At 34.9% G+C, this 19,859-nt stretch overlaps 1 protein-coding gene across 1 annotated transcript in view; it reads right to left on the minus strand.

Annotated features, from left to right (window-relative positions):
• The window catches only part of LOC135124955 (neurogenic locus Notch protein), an 83,213-nt gene extending 64,637 nt beyond the window's left edge, over positions 1 to 18,576 (minus strand). The window contains exons 1-2 of the mRNA XM_064050187.1: positions 18,278 to 18,576; positions 9,766 to 9,844 (exon numbers count right to left, since the gene is read on the minus strand). Of these exons, the coding sequence (XP_063906257.1) occupies positions 9,766 to 9,844; positions 18,278 to 18,362 (164 nt within the window). The 5' untranslated portion in view covers positions 18,363 to 18,576. The remainder of the gene's footprint in view (positions 1 to 9,765; positions 9,845 to 18,277) is intronic.
• Between the last annotated feature and the right edge of the window lie 1,283 nt (positions 18,577 to 19,859).

Raw genomic sequence — 19,859 nt, forward strand, 5'->3', positions numbered from 1 at the left:
TTAAATCCAAAACCATGTTACCTCATAATGAAAAGGCTGATTTACGACGTACGTCGCGATTTAGATATTATTCGGATAGAGATTAATGGTACGGCTGGAAACGAGTGGTCTTGTGAAGCTGATATGGAACCCAACCAAACCGGATTGCTGGATGGAGAAACACACCAGATGAATACAATTTTTAGGTGTTTTTCACGATTTTGAATTAGTGGAAAATTTCTAACGAAAGTACCTGAACGGAATTGGAGGGTTAATGACAAAATTAACCCTAACCACCCAGCGAGACGAAGAATTCAGCTGTTGCCGACATGATTACAGGTTCCTGAACCGAATCTGATATTATTACAGCGTGCAGGCGACAATCAAAGACTTGGTTTTTTCACAAAAACCTTGGATTTGAGCACGACATCTCCACATGTCACACCATACAGTACCACGTCTCATCGGGTGGTTAATCAAAGGGCCAGATTCGTACTCCCTTTTAAGCGGGTCAAACAACTTCGCGTCTCAACAACGTCATAATTATAGGTCGTTTCTTGACGTTTCCTGCCAATTTGAGGAGTAATTGATTCGAACATTTGTGGAAGTAGTTAAGTTCTCATTAGTAACACTGACATGAGATGTTAGTAATGTAATACGACTTTTCTTTTTTTTTTTTTTGGGTTGGTGTTGGTCGACACAAGAACAAATGATCTTCGGTATTCTCACTATTATCCCAGCGAGTATCACCCGCCCACTGCCAAATCAAGCTGTGACGTGAATTTTAAATGAAACAAATTGGCAATTGACTTTCGATCGGATCACATCCGCCATTTCGAAAATGACAGTTAAAAATCTCTTTGAAATGTTAAATCATTTTTAAAATGCATAAGTCAAAGGTTAAATTACTCTGAGCACATGTACGCGATGTGCAATAATTAATTGAGTGTTCTTATTTGATTACTTCATAGAAAGTTCAAGAGTCAAGTATGCCCCCATATAACGATAAGCTCAGGTTAACGTGTTTATAATGAGACGTCTATTTCACGACGTCCATCTTCAACCAAACTCTTCAGATGTGGGTCCATTGAAGCATTATAATAACTCTCTTGGTTGCCTGATTGCTAAGGAAAGAAAGATGATCTTTTAACGAAATAAGCTTCCCACAGAGATCTGATGTCAGGATAACCCTGTCGAACTGATTCAGACCTGTTCTGGGTCTTTCAAGAACGCCAGACGTGGTTGAGACTCTCACTTTCGATGCCAAAATCTATGCACGACTGTAACTTGATAATAGCGCTCGAGCTGGATTCTGCAGAACGCAAATCCATTAACTCTGCAATAAAATCCTCATTTTTGAATTCCAGAAGATGAAATAATCGTGAAAATTGACACCCATTGCAAATCGAAGAGCTCGTTTCAATTACCAAATCGCAATTAAAGCGTTTTCTAAAAGAGCTACGAAGGTCTTCAATTAGTCGAGTTTCTCTCCCGGAAATAACCCCTCACACCGAGCATTTTTTTCTAATTCTTTTACTCAATTACGTTAGCGCAGCTCATCTGCTCCAAATGTTTTTTACTCAAACACATACAGGCAATTTACTTTTACAATAATTAGCCGTATCTAATGCATCACGTCACGAATGACTTTTTTCCTGAACTCTGATTACACGCAAGTGAAATCTATAGATGAGTGCCAAGTGTGGCATGCTTTTAAAAATAAAAACTGGACATTACCAACACACAAAAAATTACGACTATCTAGCACAGTTCTGATCCCATTAAACATATCGGGTCACGTCACGCAACAACACGTCTTGTAACACCGGAATTGTTAAATTGACGCGAAAATTTACCGAAATTCGATTGCAAAAAATTTGTGCATACGTTGGCTATTTTTATCCTCTCGGTGCAGACCCGTCACGAACAGTTTAACAATCGTTTTCAGGTTCGCACTCTGATGATCTCAAAAACTGAAAGAATGTTAAGTAAATCAAATCAAATAAAACGAAAATGAAATTGCATTAACAACTTTTATTTAAGCATTTTGAAATTTTGCACAATTGGATTATGTCTAAAAAATGTAAACTTATATAACATTACACGAAGTCACGAAATTTTTGCATTTTATAACAGTTTTTATATCCACATATCTTTTACATAATATTTTTGTTCTAGAAAAATCAACAAAAATCCAGCTTGTGATGTAAGCAAAATTTTTAATTGTAAAAAAAACTTTCGAACCATCTTTAAAAATCGTCTACGAATTTTGAACTTTTTTTGAGGTGAAATGCAACGATCAACGACAAATGTTCAAAAATACACGCCTGCCTTTGATCGCGTATTTTATTTTTCTTTTAATACTCGTATTTTTTTATATGATTATCCACTTCAAACATTTGATGATCCTGCACCACGAAGGGTGCAGTCCGCACAGCTACAGGCAATGTGAAATATATTTAAAACAGATATCCAATGGTATAATTATATTATCAGCAGGTACCTGTTTAACTTTGATTGTTTATGTTTATACATTGAAAGAATGCGACGACTAAGCACATAGCAAACTACCTCCTTAAAATAGTTTTTTCTCTAAAATTATTAATTTATCTGGGCACGTGCTAGCCCCGCCCACCCGCCCTTTATTTTCTTAGGGTGTATGTCATCTGCCAAAATCAGTTTCACCTTGACAGGTACTATGTTATTTTATTCTAACATACATATAAAATTTGACACCAATTGGTAGAGTAGTTCCGACGATTATCTGTTATAGACAGCCAGACGGAAATGGGCGATCTATTTTTTCGTATTCTAGGAGTCATGAAACGCAAATGAAACATGAAAGTAGCTAGTCGCCCAATATACCTATTGCAATACTCCCTTACAAAAAAACATGAGTAAAAAAAATTAATATTATCAAAGAATCTGCACATTGTACTTCTTCAAAGTTTTAAAAGTTTTTAAATGTCATACAGGGTGATTCAGAGCACTATTCCATAATTCTAATGGAAAATTATATGGCAAAAAATAACTAAATAATGTTAATAAAAACATGGTCAACTCTTTAAAATATGTCTATCAAAGAATCTCAAAATTTCGCGAACGATCAAAACTACTTTCCATCGTGATTGGTTATTAAAAAATAATTCTTATTGTAACACCATGCCAACAGTTCATTCAATTAAAAAAAAAAAAATACGTAATAATTCCCAAGACAACTCACCTGGAGCAATCAAGAAAACTAAAAATTTTTGGTGATAAAATCAAGAATAGTAGAAAATAATTTTGATAACATAGCAAATTTAAAATTCTGTATCTTCTCTATTTTTGAGAAATAGTCATAGTTTTACCAGAATTTAAATTGAAGTTTAACCATATACAGGCTGCCCAAGATAAAACTCTGCAGCCTTATACGAAAACGAAACATATTGAAAAATGCCGTAAACCCCATTGTTTTTAGCTTGAAAGGACAAGCTTAATATTGTATCATTAAAAAAATAAAATTCGCAAAATATTTTACGGGAGTTAGTGTGAAATACGTAAAATTATCAACTAATATCGCTTTAAAAACGAAAAGGGGAAGTAAATTTAAATAAAAAAATTCTCGATATAAAAACTTCTTAAACAAAACACTCGCTAATTTTTTTATGGCTTACTGGAAGCTTCTTATTTTTTTCCTTTTTGTTTATTGTTGTTACCGTTCTTCCGTTATCTATTGGTGATTCTAGCAGATCTTCGAAACTAACAAACCTATTACTTTAAAATTATAGACGTATTTTTGGATATTTCTGTAGTGGTTAATATAAAATTTCTTCCAAAAATACTGATGACACCTAAATGCTATTTAAATTTCATAAAATAACATACTTGTACTTGTGGTTTATGTTTTTACCTTGAGTTTTTACCAAATTTTCGCAAAAAAATCAAAAATTTCATAGTAATTTAATATGAGGAACGTTCAGCAACCACTCGTTTTCTTGCACTATGATTAGTATTATCTATTTTTTTTTTTCCAAAAAACTGAATTTGTTGGTATTTCAGGGAAGAAGGAAGTTTTGTCTAATAACATGAATCTATTTATTTTTGTTTTTTTTTTATACATTTAAATATGTACATTTATTTACATATAAACGTTTTTACGTAGCTAACTTTTTTATTTTGATAGCATTTTCCAATTAGTTTGACTTCATTTTCTAAAGAAATCAACAAAATTTTACCACTATTGCTCAGTTTTGACATCTAATACTGAACGTTAATTATAGTATAACTAAGGAAAGAGACAGGCTAACACAAAGATCGGCGCAGTTAGGCTGCACCCCTACTTATCGAAATATCTTCTCTCAGCTGATAAACAAGAATCTTACTCCAGTTTTTGCATATGCAGTTGACAAATACGCAAATATTTGCACATGCCGTCCAAACAAAGAAAATTCTATACAGGATGTTCCATTTATTTGAACAATTTTGCTCGGATTTTTATTAATCCGTGTCATAGATTGTCAAAAATTGACTCTGCAGAGAAATTTCCAAAGTAATAAATGTGAATATAGTTAAAAAACACGATGTATTGCACAACTTCACATCATTAACAATAGTTTCTCAGCTGTGTAAATTTTATCTTCAGTGGTTTTATACGTTTCTTATCTGCATTTGTTATCGTAGTGACAGTAATGTTCCTGTTTGATACATTCCGCAAGAACTTAGATAAAATCTTTACCGAGTTTTGCCTTAATTTGTCTTTAATGGGTAAACATAGTCGAAGGGTTATTGTTCTGTGCTCTTGCTACAATAGTACTTTAGATTTTAATTTCAAGAATAACCTTAGGTACCATGAACCACCACATGGTGAACACAGTAGTTGTAGTACTTTGACAAAAATCAGTTCGATGAAAGAAAGAAAAAGACATTCCTTGATGGTTCTGTCCCGCTCTGTGAAGAACCATCACCAACAACACTACCACAAGCCCGAAGCCCGCTCAGATCTGCCGCAACCTTTTGCTCCCTTTCCCTCCGTTCCAGTCCCTCATTACCAAATTCTTCGCTTCGAAGGTCGTCCATCCAGCGCGCACACACGAAATGAAGATATCGCGTGGTAGATCCTTTTTGCAGCATTGCCAGAAGCGGATTCATTTCGTGGGAACGCTCATACAATGTTCACAAACTTCTCCACGTTATTTCCGCTTTCCTACATAAACATCTCAACGTGCGAGAGCGAGACGGCGAATCGGTCGAGTGCAATCCACTTTCGAGCATGTTGTGCGACGTTGCCGCTCCTGGGTCGGGCGTAGTGCTCGTTTTTTGCCCGAGTTTTTTCCCCCGGGACAGAGGGGCACATGTTTTTCGTCGAACGAAACGTGCAACATGTCATATTAGGGAAAAAATCCTGTGGAAGAGAGAGGCGCTGGGTGTGCCGCTCGTGCTCCGAGCGATGCCACGGTACCAGATAATAGATAACCCATCCTGCCCACGTTCGACTCGACCCATTATACCTGTGCGTTTCCAGCATGGAACGATTGATTTAAGAGATGGAGTGACACAGCGAGTCTGCTTGAAATTTTCGGAGAGGAAATTGCTGTGGTAATTATAGAGTGAGTCACTGGTACCGAGAATGGATGATGGGTCGACAGGTGGAGAGGATTTATGGAAGAAGTCTGAATTGGTGGGTCTAGAATTTGATGGTTGTGAAGAGAAACGACATCTAGGGGTTGATGTGGAACTAGTTTGGCAAAAAAATACAACTTGGTTCTTGAAGAATACATATGCTAGAACATTCGGGATTAATAATTTTGCTTTAACAAAAGAGACCTCGTTTTATTCCTTACATAATAAATTTCAGCATCTGTTTCGCATATGGAACGAAGTGTTTGATGGCTGAAGTGTTATTAAGACGTCTGATCATACAATCATTTGCATTGTGGAACTACTATAGAATTAGGCTTTCATTATAGTGTTTGTAAAATTATACATACAGAGGAGTATAATGCGAATAACTACACTTAAAAATGTATAGAGTTTCTCAAAAGTCATGCCAACTGTTGAGGTTTGAACGGAATGGAATTAAAAACACCTGTAGATATTTCTGTGAAGACAACTATAGTCGCAGTCGTAAATTTTTAAAACAAATTGATTAAAAAATAGTGGCAGCAACATGTGTCGAGGTGTCAGAACCTCCGGAATTCCAAACAGCTTCACTCTCCGAACTCAAGTGCAAGCAAAATCCCAAACAAACAACACCACGTCAAACAGTTTTTCTTCTTCCGTCTCGTCCTCGTCACATTTCCATCAAACCAAATAAACAGAATTCGGTCGCTTTTCAATTAAGTGCACTTACGCCCCAACTCGCCGCTTCCACACAATTAGCAATTAATTCCCCGATAAAAACAAAGTTGAAGAGCCTAAGAAAACGTGATAAGCGATCGGTATCTTTTGTTTCAAGCGTGAAGAACCTGCAAGTCATAGCAGCTACCTGAACTCTACGCTTAATGGATAATAATCATTCCTAATTGCAACACTTTGACGTGATAAAACGAAAAAACGTCCATGTTTTAAACGTCACAAAAGCGATGCTTTTCCAAGGAAAGAGCGCCATGTGACGATTGTACCACATGTTTGATGAAGCGTTTTTTCAGTGTGAACATGTGTGCAAGTGAACAAACAGAACACCCTTTGGATTAAAGAAAAAAAGGTTACGATGTCACGAGGGCTTTTCATCGGATATTGAACAATATGATGATTAAGGGCGCACATGCGGCGATCCCGACGATCCCGGTGGACCTTATTGTTTGTGGGGGGATGCGGAAGGATAATACAATTGATTGGATGCGGACAAGTGGAGATTTGGGTGTAATGAAATTAATGGGCCGTTGTTGTGGATATGGGATGGGTTTCAAGTTTTACGATCTGTCGGATAAACATTTAATTTTATGGAAGGTTTGTTTATACATTACGCTTCTGCGACCATGTTTGGAGTTTGATATTTTAAAAAAAATTGTTCAGGGATTTTTTAAACGATTTTTTTTCGAATTCTTTAGAGACTTCTTAACGACGTGCCTTTTTTGGATCATCATGTATAAAAGTAATCATAAAAATATACAACAAATAAAGTTAATTTCGTATTTTATTTAAATCAGTCAATAGTCAGGAATTTACGGAATAATAATTCCTATCCCCTTCAAAAAATTAGTGACGTCATCCAAAAAATTATTAAATTAAAAGTGTATGCGTTTACTATAATAATAATAAATAAATAAATAGTACGCCTTTATTATATCAACTGTTTTAAAAAAGTTCAATTTAGTCTTAGAATTTTTGGAAATACAGTTACGTTATAAATAGTGTTCCATTATTCCCACCAAAAAAAGGTCATTTTACAACATGATCACACGCATGCGATGTTGTTCTGGGAAATTTCTGAGTAAATTTTTTTTTCGTTTCTTTATTTTACACTGAAAAACAAAATTAATTCAATGATTACATAATTTCGCATTAAAAATTAACATACTATGTCGTATCTACATACAGGTCGTTTACGCAACCAAACAACAAACATTTAAAAAATATTTCTAAATCTACAGGATGAACTCATTAGTACTGATAACATGGGAGTCAATTTTTTACACTTCTAATATAGTATTCCTTCAAAAATATCGCCACGTTTTACAATAAAAATGTTTAACTTTTAATTTCGGTTGAATGTTCAATCTTATTACGCGATTTACATTTTTTGCGAAAGCCTGAGGTTAAAAATAAGGTAAGTCCAAGAGTACGTTATTTTATAACATTGAAGTGGTATTTACCATGCAAAATTTTGAGGTTAAAATGGTAAATTTGTATAGGAAAATATCGATCTGACTACGAATGAAAAATTCGTTAAAAAAAATTCTCTCTTTTTTTAACACATTTGGTTTTCTTTGTATAACACGATTACTTAAAACGGTATTTCCCATGGTAATTTCTCATAGAAAAAAAACAATTTTACAATTAAACTCCTCCTTTCGATTTACGACGAATAAAAAAATCACCAGAATAGAGATAGGGCGGGTGGGCGGGGCTTATATTTTGTCGTTTTTTTCTTAATTTACATAGCCATCTTTTCCCAACAAGAAACTTAAAAAATGGTTCAAAAGGTACATTTTTGCAAGGAAATATGAATGTTGCAATTATGGGGCGGAGTCTAATTGCAAAATCGATCTTTCCTTATACAAATTCTCCAATTTAAACTTCATGTTGTGAAAAGAAGTCTACAAATATTAAAACAAACAGACAAAATGTAAGCCCGCCCACCCGCCCTATCTCAATTGTGATGATTTTTTTAATTCGCCGTGAACCAAAGGGACGGAGCTTAACTGCAAAATATTTATTTCTTTACAAGAAATTATAAACATGTTTTTGAGTACCGCGTTGTTCAAAGAATATTACCTATATTAAAAACAAACAAAATATAAACCCCGCCCACCCACCCCATCTCAATTGTAATGATTTTTTTTATTCTTGCAAACTTGAAACACGTTTAAAATAGTAATTTTTTAAGGAAATATGGATTTTGTAATTAAATTCCGCTTCTTTGGCTCTCGACGACTAAAAAAAAATCATCACAATAGAGATAGGGTGGGTGGGCGGGGCTTATATTTTGATTTTTTTCGTAACATACGTAGTCTTTTCAGAACAGGAAACTTAAACCATAAAAAGTATGCATTTGTGTAATTAAAAAACCAAATCTAACTGATTTTGTCCTATTATTGCAAATAATTATAATACATAGTTAGTTTTTTCACAAATTTTTACACTTCTAATATTACTGTCGTCACGTTTTACAAAAAAAAAAAAAAATCATAAAATTTTACACAAAATGTAATCAAAGCATGTAAAGTTTGTCCACAATTATAAGAATTTTATGGACTCCCAAGGTTAATTCGTTTTACAGCCCAGGCATCAATTCTATTGTACAGGTAAAGAGCCTGTCAGGGGAAAGCCGATGCTTACTGTACCTGAGTTCGTCCCACTCTTCAGTTGTACAATAAAATTGACAACAGGGCTGTAAAACGAATTAACTTTGGGAGTCCATAAAATTCTTATCATTCTAGACAAACTTTAACCTCAAAGTGGTTATACGGGTGTTCAATATAACAAATAATATATATTTTTTAATATAGCCATATCCGTTTAAATATTTTTAAAATTTCTAGCATTCAATTTTATTTTTATTGACATGAATTTTGCGTGTCTTACATTTCAACTGATCCAATTATGTGATCGAGCAAAAAGTCGTCCAGCAACCTCTGAAATTTAATGTTAAAAAAATATGTTGGCCAACGCGTTCCTTGTTCGTGATAATCGGTTTGACATTTACGGCTTAATTTAAAAGATACCATTGTAACATTTTACAAAACGATTATTTCTTTGGGTTCATTATTCTCAAATAATACTATGTAAAATTGTTAGACTAAACGGCTTTATGGTTTCATCATCTCTAGGGGAGTGTTGGTGTAGGTGTAGTTTATGGCTTTGTAAAAGGACAATTTTAGTTTATTAGAGTTATATTGAGACATTACATTACTTTTATACTACTTCCTTCATTACAGCGCCATAAAACCCGTACATACACTTAAACGTTCTTACTATACATTTTTTTTTTTTAATAATCGTTTCCTTGACAAAGTTAGAAAGTTTTTTAATTACTTTAAAATCGTCGAGATATTAAACTGAAAATTGTCTATAAAATATATATACATTCGTATACACCCTGTATATTTTGAAACCCAGATATATTTTTTTCTGTGTACTCACTTGCAGAAGGAGTCGCCTTTTGGTGATGATATGCATGTTCCGCCGTTCTTGCAGGGACTTGGTGAACAAGAAACGAACCCTAGAACAAAGAATATAACATAAAATTAACAACACTTTTAATAATATAGCAACCAGCAAGTACCGATTACACGATTTGTCAAGCTCGGCTCGTACGATTCGCAGACGTGCAATTGCGCCTTTACCGGAAACTCAATATCATCATTCTCCTTATCGCCGCCAGCAAGACATGAAATATTCAAATTTCTTGACGCTGTATTCGCTATTTCGCGCTGTCTGTCTGCCTGTTCGCCGCCAACACACCCCACATCTTCCAACGCGACACGCCCTTGCGCCGAGCGCCTTTCTTCGCGAAGAACGACCGAACCTATTATTTACATAGAAAAAAACGAAGAGCACAAAGTAAATTTCAATTGTACAGTCTCGCCCACTGCACTTCGGTCACGCATCGATAGAAGGGGGCGTAGATAAGAGGCTTAATTAACGGATGGTTAAATTTAAACAGTCGTTGATTCGAACGCCCGACAATAACATGGATTAAGCGAAATTGAAAATGTACGCAAGCCGGTCAATTGACGTTAATCCCGGTCGGTATAAGTGTCAGAAACTCTCGGCAACACGCCATGGAACGGAGTAATGAATTCATCCGGGATGTGTCAATTCTAGGTCACTTATATAATCATGTTCAATTCCGAACGGCACGAAATTCGTAAAGTTGTTGTGGTTCGAGTTTTGACGCGATGTAGAAACATTAAATGAGATCAGGGCATGCTCCGGTCTTGATTGAACGTAATTATTGGGGAATTAAGAGTTGTTATTAACGGGGAAGGAGCGAGTACGGTATGGGTTTAATTATAGCGATTATTGCGTTGGGTCGGATGGGTGTTTTCGGCTTTTGGAAGGTCGGGGGAGTGAGTGTGATGGATGGACTCGGTGCGCTTTTTTGGTTAATTAAGAATGAATAAGATAAGGCAGCTACACATCTTACAAAACTCGAGTTGTGTAATGGTTACGTGGTAGCATTGAATTATCTGATGCAGAGTATGCTAACAACAAAAATAATAATTAGGAGGATCAAAATGATCAAACTAACGAGCAAGTAGAATTTTTATTAACGTAGAAATTTAATTAGCATTTTTCAGATAGTCGGTTGCTTTCAAAATACTAGCAAGGACGACAGTTCTGGAACTTATCGAACATCTGATAGTGGAAGCTGTTTCTTATCTGACATTTTCAGACCAAACCAAGTAAAAACGACCAATATATTTTAATTTTCTCTTTTTTAATGATTTCGCTCTCTTCCTCGCATTCCCATACTTTCATTTCACAATTTTACATTTCCTCTTTGTCTCCTTTCATTCTTCCTGTGAAAATTTGTTGCTTTTTTTCTCACTCTCACATCCGTTTAATCGAGCTCATTTCTCACGAGGACTAAATTCGAACTCACTCTTTGGATCTTTCTTTTATAAGGAAACAGAATGTTCGTGAAAAACAAAAACTACGAAAACTTACGTCCTGAATGATGAAACCGTTGAAAGTTCACAAAGTTTGATAAAACCAAAATTAAATCTGTACATAACTTTAAATATTCTCTGTGTTTACTTGTTCTTTTTTGATATTTTGTCTTCTAACGTCATAAATATTTTAAGTATAGATACATATTTTTACATATTTAGTTCCGGTTTGGCAACAGTGACTTCGGGTGAATTTATTTGCGTTAACAATATACAGAGCTTTTGTAAATGATTAATACATCTAGAGACATATAACGTTGCAAATTTGTCACTATACAGATATGTATATATACAGCTGTGGTCTATGAATCCCTCCTTTATTTTTATTATCACTATTTAGATTTTTGGAAAAAAATTCATCCAAAATAGTACAAAAATTTTTTTTTATAACCGCTAAAAGTTAAAAGCAAAGATGTTTAAACTGTTAAAGTATATAACTGTATATTTATGCTTCGAACGAATTCGACTATTAAGCACGTATACATAATAATAAATGGCTATAATTTATAAAAATGAGTACATACTATTAAGTACATGCTGATCAATATTACCATCTACTGTTAACATTAGCAAACCGCCAGAGTTTTTTATGTTAATGCATATCCGTTGTCTGAAAAAATAGAATTCACAAAATCAATAGTTATTATTGTATTCATAAACTTTTCTAGACGCTCGTTTATTACACTCCCTTCGCTCGTGCTTAAAAAATATAGCTATAAAGGTCATCCGTCCCAGTAAAAACGCGTTTAAAGTTTAAATTGCCTTATCTATATAACAATAATATCATGTTGCCCCAAATTCAGATACAATAATAGATAAAAAAAAATCGGTCACATTTAACAATTTCTCCTGATGACATCACCAACATTCTGGAGAGGACAAATAAATCTTCCGAGAAACGGTATCTTTTCTATTTTATCAACACATGACAAATAAATTATGCAAATACCGACTTTTTAAATCACCAAACCGAGCAGATAACTTTTTAAAGTGCACTATTATATTTGACTTATATTTACCATTTTACTCGTTATTTGCTTTCCTTCTATTTACAGTCCGTAACATCATTGCATTTATTTCCTCCCCACTGATAAGTAAATATAAATAATGGCAAAGCAAGTTTTAAAACCACAACCTCAACGTAAACATCCATTTCTTATCATCCGAAACAGCAAATTTGTGTAACAATCCAAAGCATACATTGCCAGGAACAAATCTCCGATATCCGTACCCAAACTAGCTTGAATTTTTTTGGCTCGCTTCGCTCGCCGCCACCTCGTAATTTCCTCGTTCGCGCTCGATCTTAATTGAATAAGATCGGGATAATTAACCAGGTTTATAAGATGACGTGCACTGCTAACTGTAACGAACAGGTTGTATTTCCGCGCTGTTGTGTGTGAAAAGCTTGCGCGTTTATTTTCGCCGAAAGATTTCAACGATCGGTGAGAACGCATACTAATTAACCTGTGACATAACGCTGTTATTGTTCGCGTTTTCGCGACTTTCCACCGAATTTCGGCTGGGACGCATAAATCGAACCTCTTCCTAATTGACGACGTGAATGGGTCCCTAATTGCTTACGTCGACGGCGGCGCAAAACATGTGCAACAATTTCTCCCGGGAGCGGAACCAATAAACTATAAAATATTTTATTAATTAGTCGAGTTCTCAGAACTTGCATGAAACCAGTTATTTAGTTCACGCAATCTGCACCCAGTGAGTGTCTCGTATTCCCAGAGCTTTTACTCAACTCTTTGTTGCCGATTCGTTTACTTCTCTAGGGAATCAAATTATAATTTAAATATAAATTGTCTCATTATCAATTTCTTAAGAGTTTGCGGCTGCTTGGCATTCGGATCGCGGCGACGAAACCGTTTTTTAGACGTGCGCCGATTGGCCAGCCCTAGCGCGTAGGGGAGATATGGGGAAGAATCGCACCACCTGTCTTAACCGTTACGGCCGCAAAGGGAGGGGGTAGCGACTGTGACGTCACGTACAGCTGTACACTCGAGATTAGATATATGGATCGGAGGGTCATTGATTCGTGATTGTGTGACGTTTATTTGCTCTGACAACCGAAAAGAGACTGATAACCAATTAAAAGTAACAAAGAATATTCTCACAATAGCGAATCGATCCAAAATCTGTTGTTTTAAAAGCACTATGAAAAAAAAAACCTTGATAAATCGGAAGTTTTCGAGGTCGTACGAGATTTTAGAGCACGTTTTAGATCACTCAAAATTTCCAATTCATAAAAGTGGTCCCCGAAGTTGTTTACATCACAAACGTGGTGACCAGATTTATGGCAGGTAAAACCACGGACATCTGGCACTGTGTTAAAAACAAAATAGTTTTCCATTTATTTTTACAATAGAAGCATTTACTGCCAAAATGCCACCGTAACATGGAGATTGTTTCACGTAACTGAAATAACTCCCAAGAATGCAAGGCTAGGATAATTTCAATTCAATTATTTTGCTGTCAAGTGACGTCAAACACGGACAAATACACAAAAATGTTATTTAGTTCTTCAGTTTCCAGTCTTATTTGGCACTCAGACTCCGAATTTTGCGAAAAATGTGTCGTTATTTAGACAAAACTTTCCTAACACAATTTTGTGTATTCCCAAATTTTCTGGAGTCATTAATAAAATAAAGAGATACATGTTGATTAAAAATTTACACTTAAATTTTGGCTTGTTTTTTCTTAATATACATAGTATCTTTGACCAACACGACACTCAAAGAAATGTTTTTTATTTTCTTTGGAGAAATAAGGATTTTGTAGTTAAGCGCCGCCTCCTTGGCTCACGACGAATAAAGAAATCATCACAATTGAGATAGGGTGGGTGGGCGGGGCGGGCTTATATTTTGACGTTTTTTTCTTAATATGTGTAGTCATTTTTTCACAACAACAAACTTAAAACATGTTTAAAATGGTAAATTGTATAGGGAAATATCAATTTTGCAATTACGCTCCGCCCCTCGATCTGACAACGAATGAAAAATTCAGTACGATTGAGATCGAGACGGATGGGTGGGGCTTCTCTTTTGAGTTTCTTTTTTAATTGATACATTTACTTTTCTTTGTATAACGCGACTACTTAAGAACATATTTCACATGGTAATTTCTCGTAAAAAATAAGGATTGTACAATTCAGCTCCACCCCTCGGTTTACGACGAATTAAAAAAAATCATCAGAATTGAGACAAGGCGGGTGGGTGTTGCTTATATTTTACCTTTTTTTTTTTCTTAATATACATAGCAATCTTCTCATAACAAGAAATTTAGAACATGGTTAAAATATGGATTTTACAATTATGGGACGGAGCCTAATTACAAAATTGATATTTCCTTATACAAATTTTCCATTTTAAACATTTTTTAAGTTTCATGCTGTGAAAAGAAGTCTACACATCATTAAAACAAAAAGGCAAAATGTGAGCCCGCCCACCCGCCCGATCTCAATTGTGATGATTTTTTTTATTCGCTTACATATTGTCTTTTTATTTTAAAATGTGTAGACTTCTTTGCACAACATGAAACTTAAAACATGTTTAAAATGGAAAATTTGTGTAAGGAAATATCGATTTTGCAATTAGGATGCGACCTATTATTGCAAAATCCATATTTCCTTGCAAAAATGTACAATTTTAACCATGTTTTAAGTTTTTTGTTATGAAAAGATGGCCTATATATTATTATATTATATATTATCCTTCAATGTTTTTTGATGTTTTGATTTCACGATTTTTCAATGTTCCGATTCTTAAATTTTTCTATATTGTAATTTTTCAATTTTTTTCAATTCAAATATTTCGATTTTTCAAATTTTAGGTTTTCCACCTTTTTGATGTTCCGATTTCTATTCTTTTGATATTTGGCCTACTCGCTTTTAGATTTTTCGGTTTTTCAATTTTTCGACATTTCTGTTGTGGGGTTTTTCAATTTCTCGATTTTTTGGATTTTCGACTTTTAAATTTTAGTACTTCGATTTCTAAATTTTTAGATTTTTAAATTTTCCAGTTTTTCAATTTTTTAATTTTTGGTTTTTTGGATTTCACGATTTTTTAATGTTCCAATTCTTGAATTTTTCTATATCCTTTTTTTTTATTCTTTCAATTTTAAATAATCGGCTTTTTGAAGTTTCGATTTTCCAATTTTTAATTCTTCAACATTTCAGATACGGGATTTTTGAACTTTTCGATTTTTTTTTTGATTTTTCAGTATTTCGATCTTACGATTTTTTGAAGTTTTAATTTCCTGGTTTAAAATTTTTTAACATGTATATCAATTTTTCAATTTTTCGAATTTTCGATTTCTAGCGACCCATGTTTCTCGATTTTTACAATTTTTCTAATTTCCATTTATTTTGATTTTTTAATTTCTTTATTTTAAAATTTTGAATTTCTGGATTTCGCTGGAAAATGTTTGTAATCTTCCAACTAAGCGCTATTTGTGGATTGCACTTCCGAGTCGAGGTAAGTTCCGTCCAAAAACCTTCGCCTCCTTTTCCTATTAACTGCAAAATACTATTATTTACAAGAAATTAAAAACATGTTTTTGAGTTTCGTGTTGTTCAAAGAATATTATGTATATTAAGAAAAAAAATTAAAATATTTAACCCCCCCACCCACCCCATCTCAATTGTGATGATTTTTTTATTCTTAGAAACTTAAAACACGTTTAAAATGGTAAATTTTAGGCTCTCGACGAATAAAAAAAATCATCAAATCATTACAATCGAGACAGGGGGGGTGGGCGGGGCTTATATTTTGCCTTTTTTTTGTTACTATACGTAGTCGTCTTTTCAAGAAACTTAAAACATGTTTAAAATGGTAAATTCTTGTAGACAAATATGGATTTTGCAATTAAGCCCCGCCTCTTAGTCTGACAACGAACGAAAAATTTATCATAATTGAGAATTGAGGTCGGGGCGGGTATGGGCGTGGCTTATTTTTTTCTTAATATACATAACATTCTTTGAATAACACGATACTCAAAAACATGTTTTTAATTTCACGTAAAGAAATAAGGATTTTGCAGTTAAGCTCCACCTTCTTGGCTCACGACGAATAAAAAAAATCATCACAATTGAGATAGGGTGGGTGGGCGGGCTTACATTTACCTTTTTGTTTTAATATGTGTAGACTTATTTCGACCACAAGAAACTTAAAACATATCTAAAATGGCAAATTTTTGTAGTAATCAACGTAAATCCTCCAATTTTCCTCTACAACCCCTTTAAATACGGCAAAAGTTGAACATCGAAGTTAGTATCAACGGCAACTTGGCGACGGAGTTTATAAATGACAATTTTCAGCTCTAAAAGCAACTGCATTCAGTCCCGGAGTTTCGGAGATTATCTGTCTAACAAAAATCGACACAGACGGCGGACAGACAGGTAGACGGAAACGGGGGACATCGAAAATATACGCTTATGCTCCGGAAGTAAAAGTCAGTAATCTCTAAATAATTGACGGGTCGAAGTCGGCACTGAGTTTTGCCGCCTTGTTAAAATAACGACTATACTGGAACTGTCGAACGAAATTTCTAATGGTTATTTTATATTAATATCCAATTTGACAGATTCAGCGCTTACTTGATTACTCCAAAATAGAAATCTAACTGCGCACTTTCAACAATGCCAAGTGCAAGCAAATTTAAAAAAAATCATTACAGTATCAAGTTAATGCAAATCGTTCAAAAACATATTGCGCAACAGAAATAGAGATAATACGATTTTTTTATTTAACTTTATCAAAATAACAAAATCTTTGATGCGTCATGTGTGAAAACTTATTGTTTTACCACACGAGAAATAATTTTGTGTTTATAAATAGTTAACAATTTTTGACACAAGTCTATAAAGACAGACTAGTTTCCGATAGTGGATCACCTTTTTTTTCTAAAATTTCTTCATAGAGCTTTTCAAATCAAAATTATTAAAAATATCTTCGTAACAGCTTGGCATAAACCGATCGGTTTTTTCTTCGATTCTCCGGGATTATCGCAACTAATAATTAAAGATGTGTAAAAACAGATTTGCAAGTGAGACTGCAATTTTCTTTGTTGAAACAGCGGCACTGGTTTCAACTTTTTGTACAAAAAATCGGTTACTTGAATTTTAATCACGTTTCTATTAGCAATGTAATCAAAGTTTTTACCGTCAGCGTTATTTAAGTGTTGCTTTAGAAAACTGATATTACGAACATTGGAGGAATATACTGGTCATTGTTTTAGAGGAGAAAAGTGTGGACGAAAACTATGGACGAAAATGAGCATTCAGCTTCATGATGTTCAACGTAATTAATGGAAATTAATCAAAATGGCAAAATTTTACTTTGACTTAACTTGATTTGTTTTAATTAATTTATTAGTTATGACATTTGGACAATGAAAGTGCGTCACAATGTTGTCATTACGTTATGGTGGCAGATAAATATTATTATTCGCGTGTAAGGAAGTTACGGGAAGCGATAAAATTTAAACTACGCGAATTATAAACACTGATAAAAGTTTAAATAAAAGTCGTTACTTTGAAATAGGGTACCCACTATCAAATTAACTGAAAAATTTAGACAACCGAATTGACTTTAACCGCAGCAAATTGGATTTGGATTCCACAAAGTTTTCATGGTAATATTTACCAGACTTGGAAGTTCACTGATTTGATAGATGGTAGAAGTAGAATTCCACTCCAGGAATCTAGTAATCTAGTCTCAAGACAAAATTCTTGCAGCGGCGCCATTTTGATCAGCTCAAACGTCAAAATTTTCTTTTCCCAGCCTACTAGCCCCCGTTTTCGAAAAACTAATAATTCTATAACGTGTATCACAGTGAAAAGTGTGTTTTTCAGTCAAGTTTGTGGACTTTCGGTTGCCACCCCTGCAACCGGCGGCTCGTCGTATGCACCGGGTGTTTACTTAAGTATTCTCCCAGACGGGCTTAATGGCTGTTCCTCAACAAGTAGCACTCACCTGTTGCTGCGTGAACCAAGAAGAGAAGTCCCAAGGAAGACACTATAATCCGTAAATCATAATCCTTCCTGTTAGTAATCCACATTTTATTGTAACTTCCCTCATGGGGCACTCAACACATCTCATCTGAATCACTCAAACCACCGAATACACCAAGCACTATGCGGGGCACATTTTCCGCCGAAAAATCAGCACTCTTCCAGTGTTTTTCATTGAAAAATACCACTTTTCAGCGCTGAAAATCCGCACTCGTACACGACCGTCCACAGCACACTCCGTTCTGAGAGGGGGCTTTGTTTAAGACGCGCCAAGATGGCAGCCGGAGCGCTTTTGTATTCCTACGCCGGCGATCTCGCGCTAAATGGTGGCACAGCTGCGGGATTCGGCGGCTTGCCGCCCCCGGTGTGGCGGCGACGGGTATATTAGAGGCGGGACGACGCGCTGTGGCGGTTTGGGTGCGCGGGAGCGGCGCGTTACCGAGAAAAGTCCGTGAGAAAATAAGCAGGAACTACTTTTCGCTGCAACATGTTGGAATGCAACCCCACCGGTGGTTGGGCAGCAGCCAATGAGAAGGCGGGATGGGGGTTTGCGTTGCAGTTGCATTTTGGGACTTATCTACTGTTTATTCTACGAAAACAACAAAAATTACCATTATCGTTCGTGGTAGTTTGGTGGTATCTAAATGGCTTATCGACGGGCTAGAGATTGCGGGATATTTCGAGTGGTGACCTCAATGCTAGGCCAGGTCGTAGCGTTTCAGCGAAATTTTTCATGGATGGAGATAAAAACGAGAGCAGATTCAAAAACGCTATTTGATGTGTTTTGTTTGTACCGTTAGTAGGGGAAGACGGTGCTAAATGAGGCGGGGGATCGAGAGAAAGATCATTTCGACATTTTTTACTTGTCATTAGTGGTTTTCATACTGTGGTGAAATAGGAAAGAAAAATCTATTCAATCATTTATTTATTGGTGTGCACAGTCACGTTGTGCAAGCTTTTTCGGACTGGCAAATTTGACAAAAAGATAATAGGATTAAAATATGAATAAGGAGAATATTCGCAGATTTGGTTCTTCCTTAAATAATATTAACTTTTTATTTTTGAGAGATTATATTTCCAATTGGACAAGACGAACGAACTGTATTTTTAAACATCAACCAACACCACAATTTACGACACAAAAACAGCGTTATAGAATTTTCGTTTAAAAGTTCCAGTGTAACACAGTAGACAAGACAGAAATTACGAAAAACGAAAACTGTTAAACTTGCAAAGTTCTCAACGCATATTAATTTGCATATCGAATTGAAAATTAACATTGCAACCAAATTCTTCAAGATCTCCACGAAATGTGGTAATTAAACGCGACATGGAAGTCGTTTTGGTTGTTTTGCATATTTCAGCTGTTTTGCACATTTCTTCTGAGTGCATATTTCTCAAAGAATTTTACCGGAGTTTATTTTATTATATCAATTTTGCAATTTACACTCATTAAAATTTCTAGATGTGTAAGCATTTTGAAAATAGCCACAACGAATTTAGTCAAATAAATAAGGAAATGATGGATTTTCTGTGTCACTAGA

Source organism: Zophobas morio, unplaced genomic scaffold, assembly GCF_036711695.1.
Source record: "Zophobas morio isolate AGI-343-1 ecotype UQ-CSIRO unplaced genomic scaffold, CSIRO_AGI_Zmor_V1 ptg000008l, whole genome shotgun sequence".
In the NCBI taxonomy this organism is placed as follows: domain Eukaryota; kingdom Metazoa; phylum Arthropoda; class Insecta; order Coleoptera; family Tenebrionidae; genus Zophobas; species Zophobas morio.